Below are 16,672 nucleotides of genomic sequence, written 5' to 3' on the forward strand. Positions count from 1 at the left end.
GAGGGGAAGGGGGCACGTGACTGCAGGGGTTACATGCCCACAAATCAGCCATGTCCTCATCCCTCTGGGATTTCCTGTCCCACCTACACCCTCTGAAGACAAGTCAAAGGCTGCCTCTGGTTATGAAGTGGGCAGATTATGAAGTGTGCACACCGGGGGCCTCTGCCCTACTCTGCTGCAAAGATGACCAAAGTGGTTTCCTCCCAGGACTTGGCAGCAGTCTCTGAGAACATGTTTTATTTGCTATTAGTCTTTTAATCTCCTATTAGTTTATAAATTTCTTAAAAGCAAGGGCTATCTCTTCATTTATCCTAGAATCCACCACATGACTACACATCATAATTGCTTAATAAATGTTTGCTAAAAATGAATAAAGAGAACAAAGAAGAGAAAAACACTGCAATTTCAAAGCCACATGCAACGTTTCCCCCAGCTGCATTCCTTTTTTCATCACGGCTAATGCAAAGTTCAAGTTCTTCAGTTGGTTGGTCAGTGCCTTTTTATTTTCCTTTTCATTTCCTGAATTAGTCTTTACATTGATCTTTCTAAGGACATTCCAGTTGTCATTAAATTTTGGTAATGGATAAATCTTGGAGTTTCTAAAAATGTACGCACTTACTAGTTTTCTCAAATATTTAGATATAAGCCCATGTTTTCAACCACTTTTGGTTAAAAAACTATTTTGATGAAGAAAACTGAAATAAGTCTAGAAATGTTTTATACACATTTTGATTAAAAAATTAACTTATTGAATTGTAGTTTCTTTCACTATGACTTCTGGAAAATTCTGTGTACTTAAGCAAGTTATCAAAGACTTTCCTGGAAATGCAGTTTTGTGTGTGTGTTTTTTTAAAATAAGATTCCTTTACTGTATTTATTTAGTCTTGTTAATCCTCACCCAAGGATATTTCTCTCATTGATTTTTAGAGATAATGGAAGGGAGAGGGAAAGACAGAACTGATAGAGACTCATTGATTGGCTGCCTCTGCACACACCCTGACCAGGACCAGGGATTGAGCTTGCAACTGAGGTATGTGCCCTTGACTGGAATCGAACCCAGGACTCTTCAGTCCGAAGGCCAACTCTATCCACTGACCCAAACCAGCTAGGGCAGAAATGCCTTGATAAAGAAGTTGAACTCAATTAGAACCTTGAACTTCCCACACTGGCTAAATACATATGATCAGCCCAAGAACGCTGATCCAATTCATACCCATCCTTCCTCCTAAACACAAATATCCCTCTTTTTGAGTATTTTGAACTGAAAACTAAGAAAGCTCATGTGCGCTTGTGGGCGAAGCTACTTTTAAAAACACGCGATGAAGCAGAATACACTTAAAAGGCAAAACATTAATTAAAAAAATGCACCACAGACACTGCATCACTAAGAAAGCCAGTAACTTTACTGAATTGTCTGCAAAATACAAATTATACCTTATTTCCAGCAGGAGAAACTTTGGAAAATTCCCCACTTTTCCACTACAGACAGCTGAATGAAGTCCCTTGAGATACAGAGATGGGGTTTAACTTAGTTATAACATCTTGTCATCTAGTGGCGACAAAGTCCAGCTTATGCCGCTGTGAGCCTCTATTTGAATATTTGTTGCAAATGCTTGTATGCCCTCATTTACAAACTATTTGAATGACTGTTTAATGGAAACAAGTCCCCAGGAAAAGAAGGAAAGTGATACAGCAAACCATCTGAAGCAATCCAAGTCCTCCGCCCGCAGTGCCCCAGGCCCATGTTGCTCTGAGAGAACACTGGTGCTGAATTCAAACCACAACAGAATCCGTCGCTTAGCTGACCTCTCTGCATGAAACTGAGGTATGAATCAATTTGAGGTACAAATAGGGAAGGCAAATGCAATACCGGATTGTGAAAATAACCCAAATGGACAAATTGAATGTCGAAGATAATGTGGCTTGGATTGCTCCACATCTTTGGTTAAAACATATTTAAGAAAAGCCTTTAGTTACATCTGCAGTCTGAAGCATTCTAACAGACACCAGTATTCCATCAATCTTCAAAAGATCTGTAGTGGCAAGAAATTCACGCTGTATAAGTGACGACATCACAGCAGATGGCACAAACGCGAACAGATGAAGTATGCCATGCTTAAGCAACAGCCTTTATTGAGGGTTCAAGTGGCTGCTGCTTCTTGAAAAAAAGTTGTTTTTTTTTTAAAGAAAGAAATACAAGCATTACTCTCTGGAAAAACAAACAAAAGAATAAAGGGAGGGGAAAAAAGCTATTTCTAAGTTAAAAGATGGGTGTGTAAGAAAAACAAATACATAACATTGTGAGAGGGCAGATATTCTCTTAAAAAGTGTATTTGAATTGTTTTAAAATCCTCACCTTAGTTAACCTTAAAGTGATCTGAGGATGACAGGCATTTTCATATTCATCATTACAAAATGCTAACTTCCACCTTTGGGAAAAAATAAGCCATTTTACTAAAAAACACAATTTTAAAAAAGGTTGAAATGAACAGCTTTCCACGCACCAATGCATACAATATACAGGTTGTGCAGCTTGCATATATTGCATCAGTGTTACCAGTATGTAAGCTTAATGTTACCCCAAAGTCTTTTAAACTAGGATTAGGCATAACAATCCTTGGAGCTGTGTAAAATGCCACTTGTGGTTCTTTGACTTGCAATGAAGAATGTTGCCTAAAATGTTCTCTATGATGGACTACGTGAAACATCATTCCCTCAGGGCTCTGCCCTAAACTCCTGAAATACAAAGGATTTACTGTGATAAAAATCCAAACCATACTAGCTTTGCAAATACAATAAAAGGTAAATTACAGATAAGGTATAAGGTAAAGAGAGACAGTGATTGTTTACAGAGAGTGACTCATCACAATCAACATTGTGCTTCTTCTCATTAAATCATCTTTAAAAAATTCTCAGATTATCCCTTCGAGAGCTTGCCACCACTCTATATGAATTCAGTAGTGGGGACAAGCGATGACTGGCATCCATTTTCAAGTGATTCTGCTCTTTTCATGTTCTTATAAAACTATCGCCAGAATTGCTATAAATAGCCAAGGCTTCTGCTGGCACTTTAGCTGACTTTATTTTCAGCATTAGAAATTCACTTTTTCATTGTTGCTGAGGCAAAGTGCAGGTAAAAAATTAATATGGCTATTTTTTCATATTTTCACATAATGACCCTTTCCCACCCACTGATAAGTTTTTACTGATATTGATCAAGTGTTTTGAAATGATAAAGAACATTGGTGATATGTTTGCATATTTTATACACATCAAGTTATAAAGATGTGTTGGAAGGATGGGATCAAATCTATGGTGAGAAAAATGACTTCTTAGTTTTCTTCCTCCTATGTGAATGTGTGTGTGTGTGAACGTGTGTATATGCGTGTGTGTGTGTGTCTATTTTTAGCAATGATTTTCTGTTTTTCCTTTGCATAAATGTTTTTTCTTTCATGTTCCATGGATACCTTGAGTAGTGGGATATACGAAATGATTAATAGATATTTTTGCTTGTTTTTAGTATATAAAACGTTAGTACAAGGCAGGTTAGCATCCAAATGGATACCACCAAAGGTGCATTGTGGTCTAATTTCAGATTTCAGATTAAGTTAAGAAAAATATAGCCTAGTTAGTAAGGTCTCTTGGCTTTTGCCACCCAGCGGCAGCCTTTTTCAATGAGAAACACATAGCAACTTTACAAGTAAAAGAAAAAAAAATGGGTAAGAAGTGTCCTACACACGATGTAGCAGTGTTGATCTTATTGTCTGCATCTTCTTTGCTGTGTATGTCACTGCGTATGATTGGAGATGAATCGACAGATCTTCACATTCCAAGAGAAGAAAAATCATTCCTAGACTGAAATCTCTTTTAAACAATAGATATGAACATTTTCTTAATGGCACTCACTTTTTAAAAGGGTCTGAAAATGAAGCCCTTATAGACAAATATTAGACAAGAGTCATTATTTCTTGAAAAAATTTAAAAAAGGGACATAGAGAGGTTCTTTAATGGGATTTCTTGAAATGGCTATTAAATCTCTTTATTGAAGAAAAAAATAGATGACATACATGCTTTATGCAGAAGTGACATTTGGGGGTCCTGACACACTGGGATTGTTCAACAGTCCTACATTGCTGACAAGATTGTTGAGGGTCAGTTAAAATAATTAAAAACAGATGGTGAAGCAACTATCCCTTTATCTGCTTCCTTCTTGTCTAGCACCCAATCTTTCACATTTTTCTTCTGTGGGAATTTATAACTTATACATTGAGCAAACTTCATATCACTTGTTTCTAGGGCCATGTTTGCAGGGCACGGCCCTAGCACAGCTTCTCTATTCTGGGCATATTTCTAAAAAGCATATCAAATTCTGGGCTGAAAACCAACCAGATAATTTAGGATATGGGCAAGTTAGGGTGTGCACTTACTGAATTCCAAGATGCATGGTGAAATGGTGAGATCAGAAAGGGGCCCTGCATTTGATGAAAATTCAAAAATAAAAAGCATAAAATAAACTAATTAGTATATACAAGGGATGTCAGTTGACCCAATAGATTGCTAATGTATTAAAGACAATTTAGGGTGTTGCCATGTGATACGTTCTAATCCCACAGGTTATCCTTTTGACAGCTGACCTTGAACTTATAAAATGTATGCAGAGTAAAAGAAAACAGAAAGAAAATAGTTACTCAAATGTGCAACTGCACAAATATCCCCCCTCCCACTATTAAGATAACAAAACTTCTGCTATTACCATAATATTATATATATTAGAAAGCTATACACAAGCATGTTAATTTCACAGATTTTTTAAAAGATTCTTAATATTTTATATAATTAGAAATACACATTTCAAAAACAAAACTTCTACAAAGAGAAAACAGTTATCTTGGTTAGCAAAGCATGGAGCTCCTCATGGCTTAGGGTAGTGCTTTCTATACAAAAAGTCCTTTTTGTTTTTTTTACAGGACTGTTTAAAATATCAGCGAAGCTATCAAGGGGGAAAAACACATTTTGGCTTAAGTAAACTACAAAAAGCCACAAATGCTTTGCAAACTCTGTCTTACCTTTTATATGAAAATAAGCAAAATGTAATGTACATATTTTTATACTTTTATTTAATAAGAGATGCAGACCCAGATTTCTTTATTTATTTAATTAAATACGTTAGCCCTCAAACTCCACTTTTTTTTTTTAAATAGGTATGGTCCTCTTTTAATGGTCATCGATCTTTTTATTGAGTGCCATACGCCAATGATACGCCTGCAGGTTTGTGAGCGTTCTCAGGGTGGTAGGTGACCTGGCGTGTTCCTAACGTTTACCAATGGCCACCCTTTGCCGGGTCTGTCCACAACATCTATACATTTTTCTATATGTTGCATAACAGCTGCTCTCTCTTTCAGTAAAGATCTGCCGCTTTTGGCAAATGTTTCCTTTTTTTGTCTATTTACATGTAAATAACGTTGAACCTGCAACATGACACTATCTATTGTAACATACATTTTGCAAAGGAGCACAACAGTGAAAAGAAGTTAGCCTTAAAATCTATTTTGTACAAGTGTTCTGTTGTACAACTCAAGTGCTAAGCTTATCTCAGCATGTCTGTTTATCTTTATACTGTGTCACTGAGGCAATTTAAAAGTACTTTTACAAAACAGAGTACCTGACTTTTTTTTTTTTTCCACACACAGCACATATAATGCATATCGACCCCCCTTCCCCATTAAGGTATAGCACACACACACACTGCAAGAAAAAAAACACAAACTATTAAGTAATAATCTGATCATGTTGCCCATCCTTCAGAGAGTCGCATGCGCTTGACGGAGGGACTTTCCCTTTCGTCCGGCGAAGGTCTGGTGAGTCCAATGGGGGAGTGGAATTCGTTCCGGTGATCCTCGCGGTCGCTCCCGTCGTAGGAACTGCTACAGCTGCTCAAGCTGTCAACAGGAGATCTCCCCGCCTCGTGGCGCGTGTGTGGTGGGTATCTCGAAGGGGTGGTGGTACGGTCTCTAGGAGGAGAAACAGGTTCTGACTTGATGTTGAGGCTTTGAGTAGAAGGCAGGGAGAGATTTGAACTCTGAGATAAATGAGTGCTAGTGCAAGCTCTGTAGGAGGAAAGGAAACCCAGTTACAGATGGAGGAGGCCTGGAGCCCCCAGGAACTCACAATTACATCAAACATCAGCTTAAGACTCTCGCATAGACACCAGAGCATGCCCGGAGGGGGAGGGTGCTCAGAAGCACTGGAGGGGGCAGCGCCTTCTCCGTTTGCCCCCAGTGAGGACAGCGTTGCGCTGGCCCAGGCTCCCGAATGACACCTCTGGTCTGACAGGCTCCCTGAGCCTATCCTACAGGTTTGAAAAGGGGTAACCAGACACGCTGGAAAAAGCGTTCTCTGTGTTGCGGGGTTTCTCCCTAGACTAGCTCCAAAATTGAATCTTAAGATTTAAGATACATTGTTTAGCTTTCGAGTTATCCGTCCTTGATCGACTAATGCCAGGGTTTGAAAGTTAGTGTAAAACGCTTATTTTGAATATGAATGGTTCCCTCAATTTAATGAGCACTTACACATAAGTTGCACAGGCTTCAGAGAAAGGGAAAAGAGTTCAAATTTGAAGTGAATAGCGTCCATGAAAGGCTACCTATGACCATATCTAGCGAAAAGCCTGGAAAGGCGAAAGAAGAGGACAGAGGAAGGAGGGTGACAATTATCTGCAGCACTTTAAAGTGTTGGCTTAAAAACACTTAGATTTCCTACTTCATTAAAACGGATATAATTTTACTTTCTTCACCTTTTCTCAGCTACATGGGACAAAAATGCTGTTTATTTTGCACAATTACCTCAACTTTCCTAATGTGAGTCTCATCCTGCTAGAGTACTCAGGGTACCACTCCTCTTATTTATAATTGCCATTAATGGGCGAATCCGGATTTGCCTAAGAAAAGGTTGTTGTAAAGAAGGGTCTAGTGTAATTTTATTGTGTTTATAACCCCTAGCCCTTATTTGTTCCAGGAGAGTATAACTTGCCCTTACTACAAAATGTGGGAGAATTTAGGGACTTGAAACTCTGGAGCGAAACTCAGGAAGCCTTAAGTGTAGATTGGCAACCACAACGACTTTTATCAGGATAAACCACAATCCTACTGCTGAGGTCAATGTTAAGAGGCTTGCACTGTTCTCACATTCAGATTGCACTGACATCCACGGCTAACGTCAGTATTACTTGCCCACATTATCAAGAGAATACGGAAACCTCTTTTACTGAGGAAGAGTTACAGCAAAGAATAATCCATACAGACACACCCATTTGAAACAAAGGAAGGCAAGGCTGCCAAACCATATATGCAATTATTGTACTTTCCAATGGAGAGAACTGGATGGTGTTAAAAATGTAATTATGAGCAGTGAGAAAATAGGTATATGTATATCAGAGGAAAAAGTGGAGTAACTGGGGCTGGCTTTGTGAAAGATGCCATTGAAGCTCAAGATGTATAGAGATACAAAATTAGTCAGAAATGAGTTTATCTTTGAGTGATGTTTTATACAAAAGCACCACCTACTGGCAAAGAATTACTTTCCTTTCCTTATTAATAGAGGAGCTAATGTCGAGAATAACATAAAGGAGAATTATTTGTTTCCCTAATAAGCCCTTCCTTCTCTGGCTTTTATGATCTTTTTATTAAAATTTTTTATTTATTGATTTTAGAGAGAGGGAGAGGGGGAGGAAAGGGGATATATATATATATATATATATATATAGAGAGAGAGAGAGAGAGAGAGAGATTTGTTGTTCCACTTATTTATGCATTCATTGGTTGATTCTTGTATGTGTCCTGACCAGGGATCAAACCTGAAGCTGGCCAGGGCCTTTTATAATCTTATAGAATCAAAGCAGTTTTAGCATTTATATCAAGAATATATAATTTTCAATCACCCATTTATTTTACAGTCTCTATACGAATTTTCTAAGAGTTTTAATTAAGTAATTTTTTAGTCAATAAGACATTAAAATAGAGGTGGAGCTGTATTTCAAAAGGACCCATAATGGTGGGCTATTTTATCTTGGTTCAACGTCACTTAATGCTTCATTTTGATGTCAGAGGAAATCATCTTTTGATTTCTGGAAGAAAGAATTTTCCTGGCTCTAGATAAAAAAGATCATTTCACTAAAATTTAATGAAATGCCTCTTACAATGACTCATTCAGCTGTTTAATAATGAATGTGTATTAGGAGTCTGAAAATATGTGGCATATCCATAAATACTTTTGTCTGCCCTTTGACATTTAAATTGTGTCTTCACAGGCTGGGGACATGGAAAATTCAAAAAAAATATTTGATGATTTGGACTAGTAAAGCAGTTAATCTGGATAAGTTAAGCAAAAAGTAACATAATCAAAATGTTGTTCTTTAGTACAATTTTTGAAAGCTGCATTATCTCCCAATGTCAACTGGCTTGTACAAATTTTGCTGTATTTCTTCCCCATAAAAGACAAGACATTTACTGCTTATCCCTTCCTATAAACAAACAGGCCAGTCCCTAAGTTCATTTTTTGGGTGGCATTTCATTTTACACTGAAAGCATGTATGAAGCATTTTGAGTAGTTCCAGAGACACTAAATGCACAGCCATAAAACGTCAGTGATAGCTGAGATTCGGCTTCATTGTACTGTGGTAGAGGATTCAAAACAAAATGAAATCTAATTGACTAGCCACTGTTCTCGAGGAAGTGTTTTCTTGAAAAGGAAAAGGACCGTTGAAGGTCACTTAGCTGTATGTATGCGAGTTTCAGATGTTGGTTTACTTGTCCTTGAGAACAAAACTTTTGTGGACACAGATCCTTGTGAGCTACTTCATATGCGTGGGTGAGAACGAGGTGGGTGGGGAAGCCAGAAGCCAGACATGCACATTGCCCAGATCAAGTCCTGCTGCTAGGTTCCGTCCTCTACAAATGCCTTCCAACTGGGAAGACACCTACCCTTCCCCATAATTGTTCAGAAATGAAAGATAATTGGATGGTTTTATTCAAATTTCTTACTGCTTTCTCCTGGAAACTAGGCTAGCAGACTACATTTTATCTAACCTTTTAAAATTCGTCTTTATTCAAAGTTACCGCCTCTCAGTATGTCCTGCACACCCACCTCAACAAAGATGATGTATAGAAATGCTCCCAGAAAACAGGCTGCCCTGGTTTTAGGTGGTGGGGGAAAAAAGCCCTAAAAATTCAAGGGTCTTTTTCTCAAATCTTAATATGCAAACAACTCTCACTAACCTTTGATGGCAAGTTCCTTCCGCCAGTCATCTCTATTCCCTGCAGCAAATCAATTTATGCCGTTTACCTAACTTGCTTAGATAAAATCAGGCACTAGACAATGTTAAAAGTATAGTTTTGAAGAGTTAAAGATATTTCCATGAAAAAAGTAATTTTTAATTTTGAGAGAAAACGGTGGCGCCCATCTTGGTCAGGCTGAAATATATTTTATTTTGCTGTATCTAACCAAAAGAATGTGATCCCACCCCACAGGCACATGAAACTACTTTAGCCAGGAAAAAAAAATCAGTTTTAAAAATTAATTTATACTGTGAGAAACAAAGGCAGCTCATATAGTTCATTTTACATAAATATTACAACCTGGGGGGAGGTCAAAAAAGAGTGTCACACTTAATTGTGTGAGCATGGGCTAGTCCATCTGAAGGAACCTCCTCTTGAAAAGCTGTGTACATGTGTGTGTGTGTGTGTGTGTGTGTGTGTGTGAGAGAGAGAGAGAGAGAGAGAGAGAGAGAGAGAGAAGAGAGAGACACTCAAGGGGTGTAAGAAGGGAGGGAAGGAGGAGGAGTAAGGAGGTAAGTGGGCCGAAATGAGAAGGACTGGAAGTGTATCCTGTCTGAGGGATAAGGGAAGTAATTAAGTGCAATAAAAACTCATAAACCAAATTCAGACTCAAATTATGCACTGTGAGAATTGGTACTGAAAGGAATCAGAACTAAACAAAATGCTTCATGATTGGCTGTTGTAATTCATTTCCTCCCTAGTCCAGTCCCCCCACCTCTTCTCCTTTACTGAAACCTCTGTTAAGAGCAGCAGAGAATTAGATTCTTCCCATGAAGTAGAAGAGAATTTTAAAATTGTAATTAAAATACATAAATACGTGTTTTATATGTAAAGTGCAAATTGTCAGATGCTACCATTTTCAGAGAAAATTATATAGCTTTTGACATTGATAATTTCTAAGGAAATCTAGTCCTCTATAATGGATGAATTTCGTGAAAAGTGAGAAGTGAACTGCGACCTTTATTTTTGCCAAGAAGCATGTACATGGGTTCGCAACTGAGTCACAGCAGTGTTATGCTGCATGTATGTATTTTAAGATTGCCTGGATGGCATGATGTACTTAATGATAATTACCTGAAAAAGTTATTGCAATAAATGTCTACTTAGCTAGTTAATTTTTCAAGAAAGCAGAGCGACACTGTCATGTGAATTAATTTTATTATTTATATGAAAGTTTAGCTTTGCCACAATAGTGATTAGTGAGTAGAATGCACATAAGCAAATGCTGACTGGATGAAGACCCCATTCCCAAAACACGAGTCTATGCGACATCAGTTCCAGGGAAAGCTGCTGGAGCAGGGGAGGGGTAAGAGAGACGAAGTTGTGGCATCAATCAGTAATTTTTATTCTACTCAGTATATTATGCTCATTATCTCCTTAGAAATAGAAATGTAGAACTAGTTAACTACTCTAACCAAATGCTCAGCAGAAAAGTTAAAGGTGTTTCCAAAATATAAAAGCTTGTTTTCTTTAAATATTTTATATCATCCTACTATTTTCTTTTGAAGATTAATTTCAGTTTTGGAGTTATTAATTTTTGATTCATGTTTTAAACTTTAAAATAAAAACTGTTTGTTTTACACGTTGTGTGATTGTGAAATCGAGGCTTTTTAAAGATTTGGACAATTCCATAGTTTAACGACAGGAGTCATTTCTATGGTAAAGACATATCTCAAAACTACCACAAGGGGGCAGAAATATACATCTTCTGACCAGAAAACAACAAAAAATGATTCTTATACTCAAATTTAGATAATTAGTAAATCTATGGATATTTACATATATATTTACATATAAATGAGTACATTACTATTCAATGGAGTTGTTGATCCTATGAGTACTACTGGAACATTAGCATGAACTGTATGGTTCGTGCTGACTAAGGATTCTCAAGTATCTTAAAAAACTCCAAGAACTTATAACTGTAAATGTTGTCTTATGTCCCACATGAGCTAAGTGAAAACTTAACTAAATAAAAAATATTACTGAGAGAAGTAGAAATAAATATAGGCTGAAACAATAGGAAAATAATTTACGTCATCATCCCAGAGCTTCCCCTCCTTTTAAAGAATAAGACAATATTTAAGGTACTTGAAAGGTATTGATCTGATAATTACTTTCAGATTTTGATAGAGCAGAATTTTACATCCTCTAATGGGACATTAGAGCACATCATTTAGAGATTGCTATTTGTCATTTAAAAACGCATCCTAAAAGGGTATTACAAAAGAAATGACATTGCTTACCCCAGCTGACTGAGGGCGGATGGTGGCATGTTATGTAGGTGTTGCTGTTGCCAGCCAGTTACTGACCCCAGATGAAGCGCGCTGGCGGTGTTAAAGCCAGACAGAGAGGACAGGTCTGCGCTACTCAGAGAGTACTCTAGATCAGAAACAAAACAACAAGGGAAGGTATTTAATCGAGAATGGTCAAATGATGAAGAGAATAAACATTTTCAATTAAAAAAAATTTTTATTCATTTCAGAGAAGGACGGGAGAGGGAGAGAGAGATAGAAACATTGAGAGAGAATCACCGATTGGCTGCCTCCTGCATGCCTCCTACTGGGGATCAAGCCCACAACCCAGGCATGTGCCCCTGGCCGGGACCCTTCAGTCCGCAGGCCAATGCTCTATCCACTGAGCCAAACCAGCTAGGGCAACATTTTCAATTTTAAAAGTATTCTCTTAGTATTATTTAATGACTGTTATAAATTACTTTACTTTTTGGGTGGGGGGAGAAGGAGAAAAACATAAGGGACAATTTTAATTTAAAAGAGATATACTAAAAATAAATAAAAAATAAAAGATATATACTATATACCAAAAAAATAAGCATTCCACGAAAGCTTCAAAGTAACAAAACTTGCAATTCTAGTTTATTAGAACTACAATGTGCTATTTCAGTATATACATATTTGATGATTTAGACACATTTTTAAATAATCATGAGAAAGTGAGCTATTACATCAAAGAAGTAACAGCTCATTTTCTTGAAATTGTTCTTCTATATTGACATCAGTTTGGGTTAGTGAAACTTTCAGTCATTTAAAAAAATGTGAATATTCACTTTGTCTTAGTAAGTCAGAAGTAGTGATTTTAGTGCTCTGAACACCACAGGTAACAAATAAAGCCTCCCAATGAACTAAAAGGTAGTCTTTTTCATCTTGCTTTTTAATAAAAAAGTATTTAATATACTATTTGAATGTGGCAAAGCTACTCACCGGTACCATATGTTGTTGAAATGGCTGATGGATATCCTCCCATCCCTTGTCCTGGTAAAGTAGGAGTTGCTACGGAAACCACTGGGGTAGCCAATGACTGAGCAGACTGGGAGTTATTTATCCTTTGATTCTTTTAAAGTAAATAAAAAGACATTAATGGTGGAATTCTTTAAAAAGTAAAAAATATTAGATTTCAGTATTGGTTTTGCACATGAAGATCGAATTTGGTACAAATCTTATCAAATTAATCATTTAACATGTGTCTCTATGAACTCTGCCAACCCTATCATTTACAATCCTTCAAGAGACAAGTTGTTGCCATAGAAACCCATTACATCAGTATCTCCTAGGCAACTGAACTAGTAACAAGTAGCATAGCTTTATTATGGGTAAAAACAGACTATGTTGAAAACTGGTGAAATATGTATACTGTACTTCCATTGTTTCAGTTTTTATTCAAATGCAAATTTAAAAAAATTTAAAATCAACCAAGGTGGTTTTATCTTTAGTTCTATAGACAGCAGAGCAGACCGGTAGAGTTTCATGCTATATTCTGACCAGAAGGTGGTGCTCTGACCACTTTTTTCAGATTCTTCTAAACTTCCCTCAAACTAGGTGGCAAAGCAGCTAACATGTATATTTAACTCCTTACAGCAAGGAGAGTAAAGATTCACATAAATTTAAACATCATGAGACTTAAATTTCTTAGAAAAAGAAGTATCTTTGTGGTTTTAAATAACTGATTTCTGTGTGTGTGTGTGTGTGTGTGTGTGTGTGTGTGTGTGTGTGTGTGTGTGTGTGTGTGTGTGTGTGTGTGTGTGTGTGTGTGTGTGTGTGTGTGTGTGTGTGTGTGTGTGTGTGTGTGTGTGTGTGTGTGTGTGTGTGTGTGTGTGTGTGTGTGTGTGTGTGTGTGTGTGTGTGTGTGCACGCGCATTAGAATTTTGCTATAAACAAAGTCCTAAAATAAATTGAAAACATGGCCTTCACTTGGAGAGGTTGAGACAGAAGAATAACCTGACGTCCCTTTCCCCTGTGATACTTGAGATGAATAGTATCTAAATATAATCGATGTTGACCACTTTGATAACTTCCAAAATTTTACCATTTAACAAGAGCTACTACTCCACCTAAGCATCGCCCTGGATTTCTCCTTGCCCGTGCTATGTAAGGGAAGCTCTCTCACCACTTACCAAAAGCAGGTCGACATCCTCAGACTGAGAGCATGGGGAAGGAGTTTTATAAATTAGTGTCTGTAAATATTTATCATTGGGGAAAATCTTTTCAATACAGGAAAAAGCATCTTCTGATAGACCCAACAGTTTGAACAGTTCTCAAACCCAGACTCTCAAGATAACTCCTTACAAAGACATTCTTTGTTTCCCTTAATGAGCTGTTTGCCTCAAAAGTGAAGACAATCTATCCAGTTTTCAGCATAGGTCAGTGTCTCCACATTCATTATTTCACCATCAGATTTTGAAAAATAAAAAATAAAAAGGATTGTCCTTTGAAACCCCACTTGGTAGAGGAGGGGGACCGCACGTGGCTGCCAGCGAGAGACCTGCCCGACCACTCACAGGATCCCTGCGAAAGCATCAGGTTTATGGGACTTGGAATCCATCTGCCGATGGAGACAGCCGGCCATGCAGGGCCCACACTGCGCGGCTATGGCCCTGTGGAAGACTTTATTTATTAGACCCAGTCTTTTCCTAAGGGAATGTTGCATATTATGTGATTTTTTTTGGTTGATATTCAAAATTAATGTGCACTGTGCCATAATAAACTAATCAGCTTGCAGGACTGTTCTACCCTGAAGCTGGCCACAGAGCACAGAAAGAAAAAAAATGTGTTTGCAGAATGATCTAAAATTGTCTACTGAATCTTCGTTTTAAATGTTCTCAGTCTTAAGCAAAGCTCCTCTGGAGAACACTGATGTAAGTCTCTTTGTTGCTGAATTTGGTCCCACCATATTATCTTCATCTTAGCTTAGCCCTGCAGACCCAGGAAAAAGAAAAGCGGCAGAGTCCGGGGATATTATTTACATTTCTGTTTCTCATTCACTTCTTTATTCTTACAAGTGCCACAACTTTTTTAATTTTTATTTTGTGAAATATAACCTTGTTCCCAGAATGCCGAGGATTTTAAAACAATTTGCTTTCGAGGGGTAACTATTTGCATGAAGCACGGATATGGAAAGATGAACTGAGGCGGTGCACAGGCGTGTGATGCACTGAACATTATCGCTGCAATATACCCAGGAGAAGAATTGCCATTTAACAGGATTCTAAACTTCCCTCAAACTAGATGGCAAAGCAGCTAACATGCATATTTAACTCCTTACAGCCAGGAGATTAAAGATCATTTAGAAATTTCATTTAGAAGTTATAAAAAAGATTTTTCATTGCCAGCACCTTGAGGACAAAAATAGTTCAATATTATAAAAATCTGGTATGAAATACCTCATTCTGTGAGTTTGATTCTACCATTGGTCAAACCATATGTCCCATAAGCAGAAAAATAGGCAATTATTATTTTTTTTAAATTATAAATTGAAGGCCTTGAAAGGCAATGTTTTCTTTGCCCCAGAACACCAGTCCTATAGTGGAGTTCACTAGGATGTTGGTTCTTTTTTATGTGGGAAAAGGAATGAGAACCAGTTACCAGAAATAATAGCTAAATACAAATAGGACTGATGAATTCATTTTATGAAAGCACTTAAGTCATTCACAAAGTTAGACAAATGCAAAAATAGCAACGCATAGACAAAACATTATTGACATTTATTTAAAATGTAGTTTTTCATTACCACGGATGGCATCGTATTCTTGCTGCCTGGTGGAATAAGAACTCGGAGATCTGGTTTACGGTTATTCATCCCTAAATTCATGGGGGGAGGAGACTTTGCTTGCATATTCTTGTTCAAGTTCCCAGGTGAGACCAGCAGACCTGGTGAGTTTCGGGGGTTGCCATACCCATTCCCTGTTAACACAAAACAAGGAAAGTGCTCAGGGGAGAAATGCAGACTCCGGCATGTGTCTAGAGAATATACTAGGCGAGATTAAGAATAAAAGGGTAACAGCCTAAGACATACAGTAACATACATTGGAAATCTACATATGGAGAGTAACCCAATCAGTTATTTAACATTCCTCTGAAGGAAGAGTATAAACTTTTAATGAGAAGAGAGCCAATTCACATAAACTTGCTCAGAAATCAACATATACCTTTTTTTTCCTAGTAAAAAAAATTCTGGAATGAAGTCAGACAGTCATGCAAGGTCTAAGAAAAGCCCAGAATTGGTCCTGAACTTTAATTGACTGGCTCGGCAGAGGTCTGGCTGGAGTGACTCACTCTTTCAGTTCAATGGTTTGGGTTTTATTTTGTGTGTCTGTGTGTCCTTAAATGAAGAAAGGGCATACAGCAAGACTATAATTTCTAGGACATGCCAGAGGAGCCGCCTCTCACACAGCTTGCTGTTCAGTTCCCCTTTTCTTAAATGATTTCTCCCTCTGGTTTTCTTCTGTCTCTTCTGCAGTGTAGACCCTGAAGGCTGGCTCTCCTGCTCACACAGAACTTCCAAAACCAGGACTCCTTCTCAGGAACTGAAATGAAGGGACGATGCCTCCACTAAAACACAGATTCACCGAAGCACAGGGACAGCCATCTAAGGTGAAGACCAAAAGGGTTCTTTAGGTCTGATGGTTAGCCCCTGCTAATAGAACATGGATATCTTCAGGAATCCATTTCTCATAATTCAAATATCCTGCCTGTGACAGTGAGAGCTGGGGAGGGAATCGGTGGCACCTGGGCAGAGGCAGAAAGCCATCTACTGGCTTCCTCCACCACCTCTGGTCAGAGAAGAGAATCAACGACGTGATGCAACAATCCTTTCTGGAAACTAGACCTTTGTTTTCTGCAGCTCTCTAAAGGAGACAGTCAACCTCTTTGTTATTGCTACCATTATCATTACAGTAACACACAAATACCTATGACCCCAGGACAAATGATCGACACTGTGTCTACCCAACGGGGATGCAATGACCAGGCCCCAGTCCTCAAAGGCCTTGCTGTTTCTCTGTGTTAATTCAGCACATACACATGCAAAACTTATAAACAGCCTGG

General features: G+C 37.9%; 1 protein-coding gene across 13 annotated transcripts in view; it reads right to left on the bottom strand.

The window, feature by feature from the left end:
* Positions 1-1,381: 1,381 nt before the first annotated feature.
* Positions 1,382-16,672, bottom strand: part of MEF2C (myocyte enhancer factor 2C) — a 158,389-nt gene continuing 143,098 nt past the window's right edge. For 7 of the 13 annotated variants that reach the window (XM_014543952.1, XM_005871489.2, XM_014543951.1 and 4 more), the window contains 5 exons: positions 15,357-15,529; positions 13,744-13,767; positions 12,554-12,683; positions 11,579-11,714; positions 1,382-6,107 (listed from right to left, as the gene is read on the bottom strand). In XM_014543952.1, the coding sequence (XP_014399438.1) occupies positions 5,786-6,107; positions 11,579-11,714; positions 12,554-12,683; positions 13,744-13,767; positions 15,357-15,529 (785 nt within the window). In that variant the 3' untranslated portion in view covers positions 1,382-5,785. The remainder of the gene's footprint in view (positions 6,108-11,578; positions 11,715-12,553; positions 12,684-13,743; positions 13,768-15,356; positions 15,530-16,672) is intronic. The other 6 variants (XM_014543956.1, XM_005871492.2, XM_005871490.2 and 3 more) reach the window with 3 other exon arrangements.

This window comes from Myotis brandtii, unplaced genomic scaffold (genome assembly GCF_000412655.1).
Source record: "Myotis brandtii unplaced genomic scaffold, ASM41265v1 scaffold344, whole genome shotgun sequence".
NCBI lineage: Eukaryota > Metazoa > Chordata > Mammalia > Chiroptera > Vespertilionidae > Myotis > Myotis brandtii.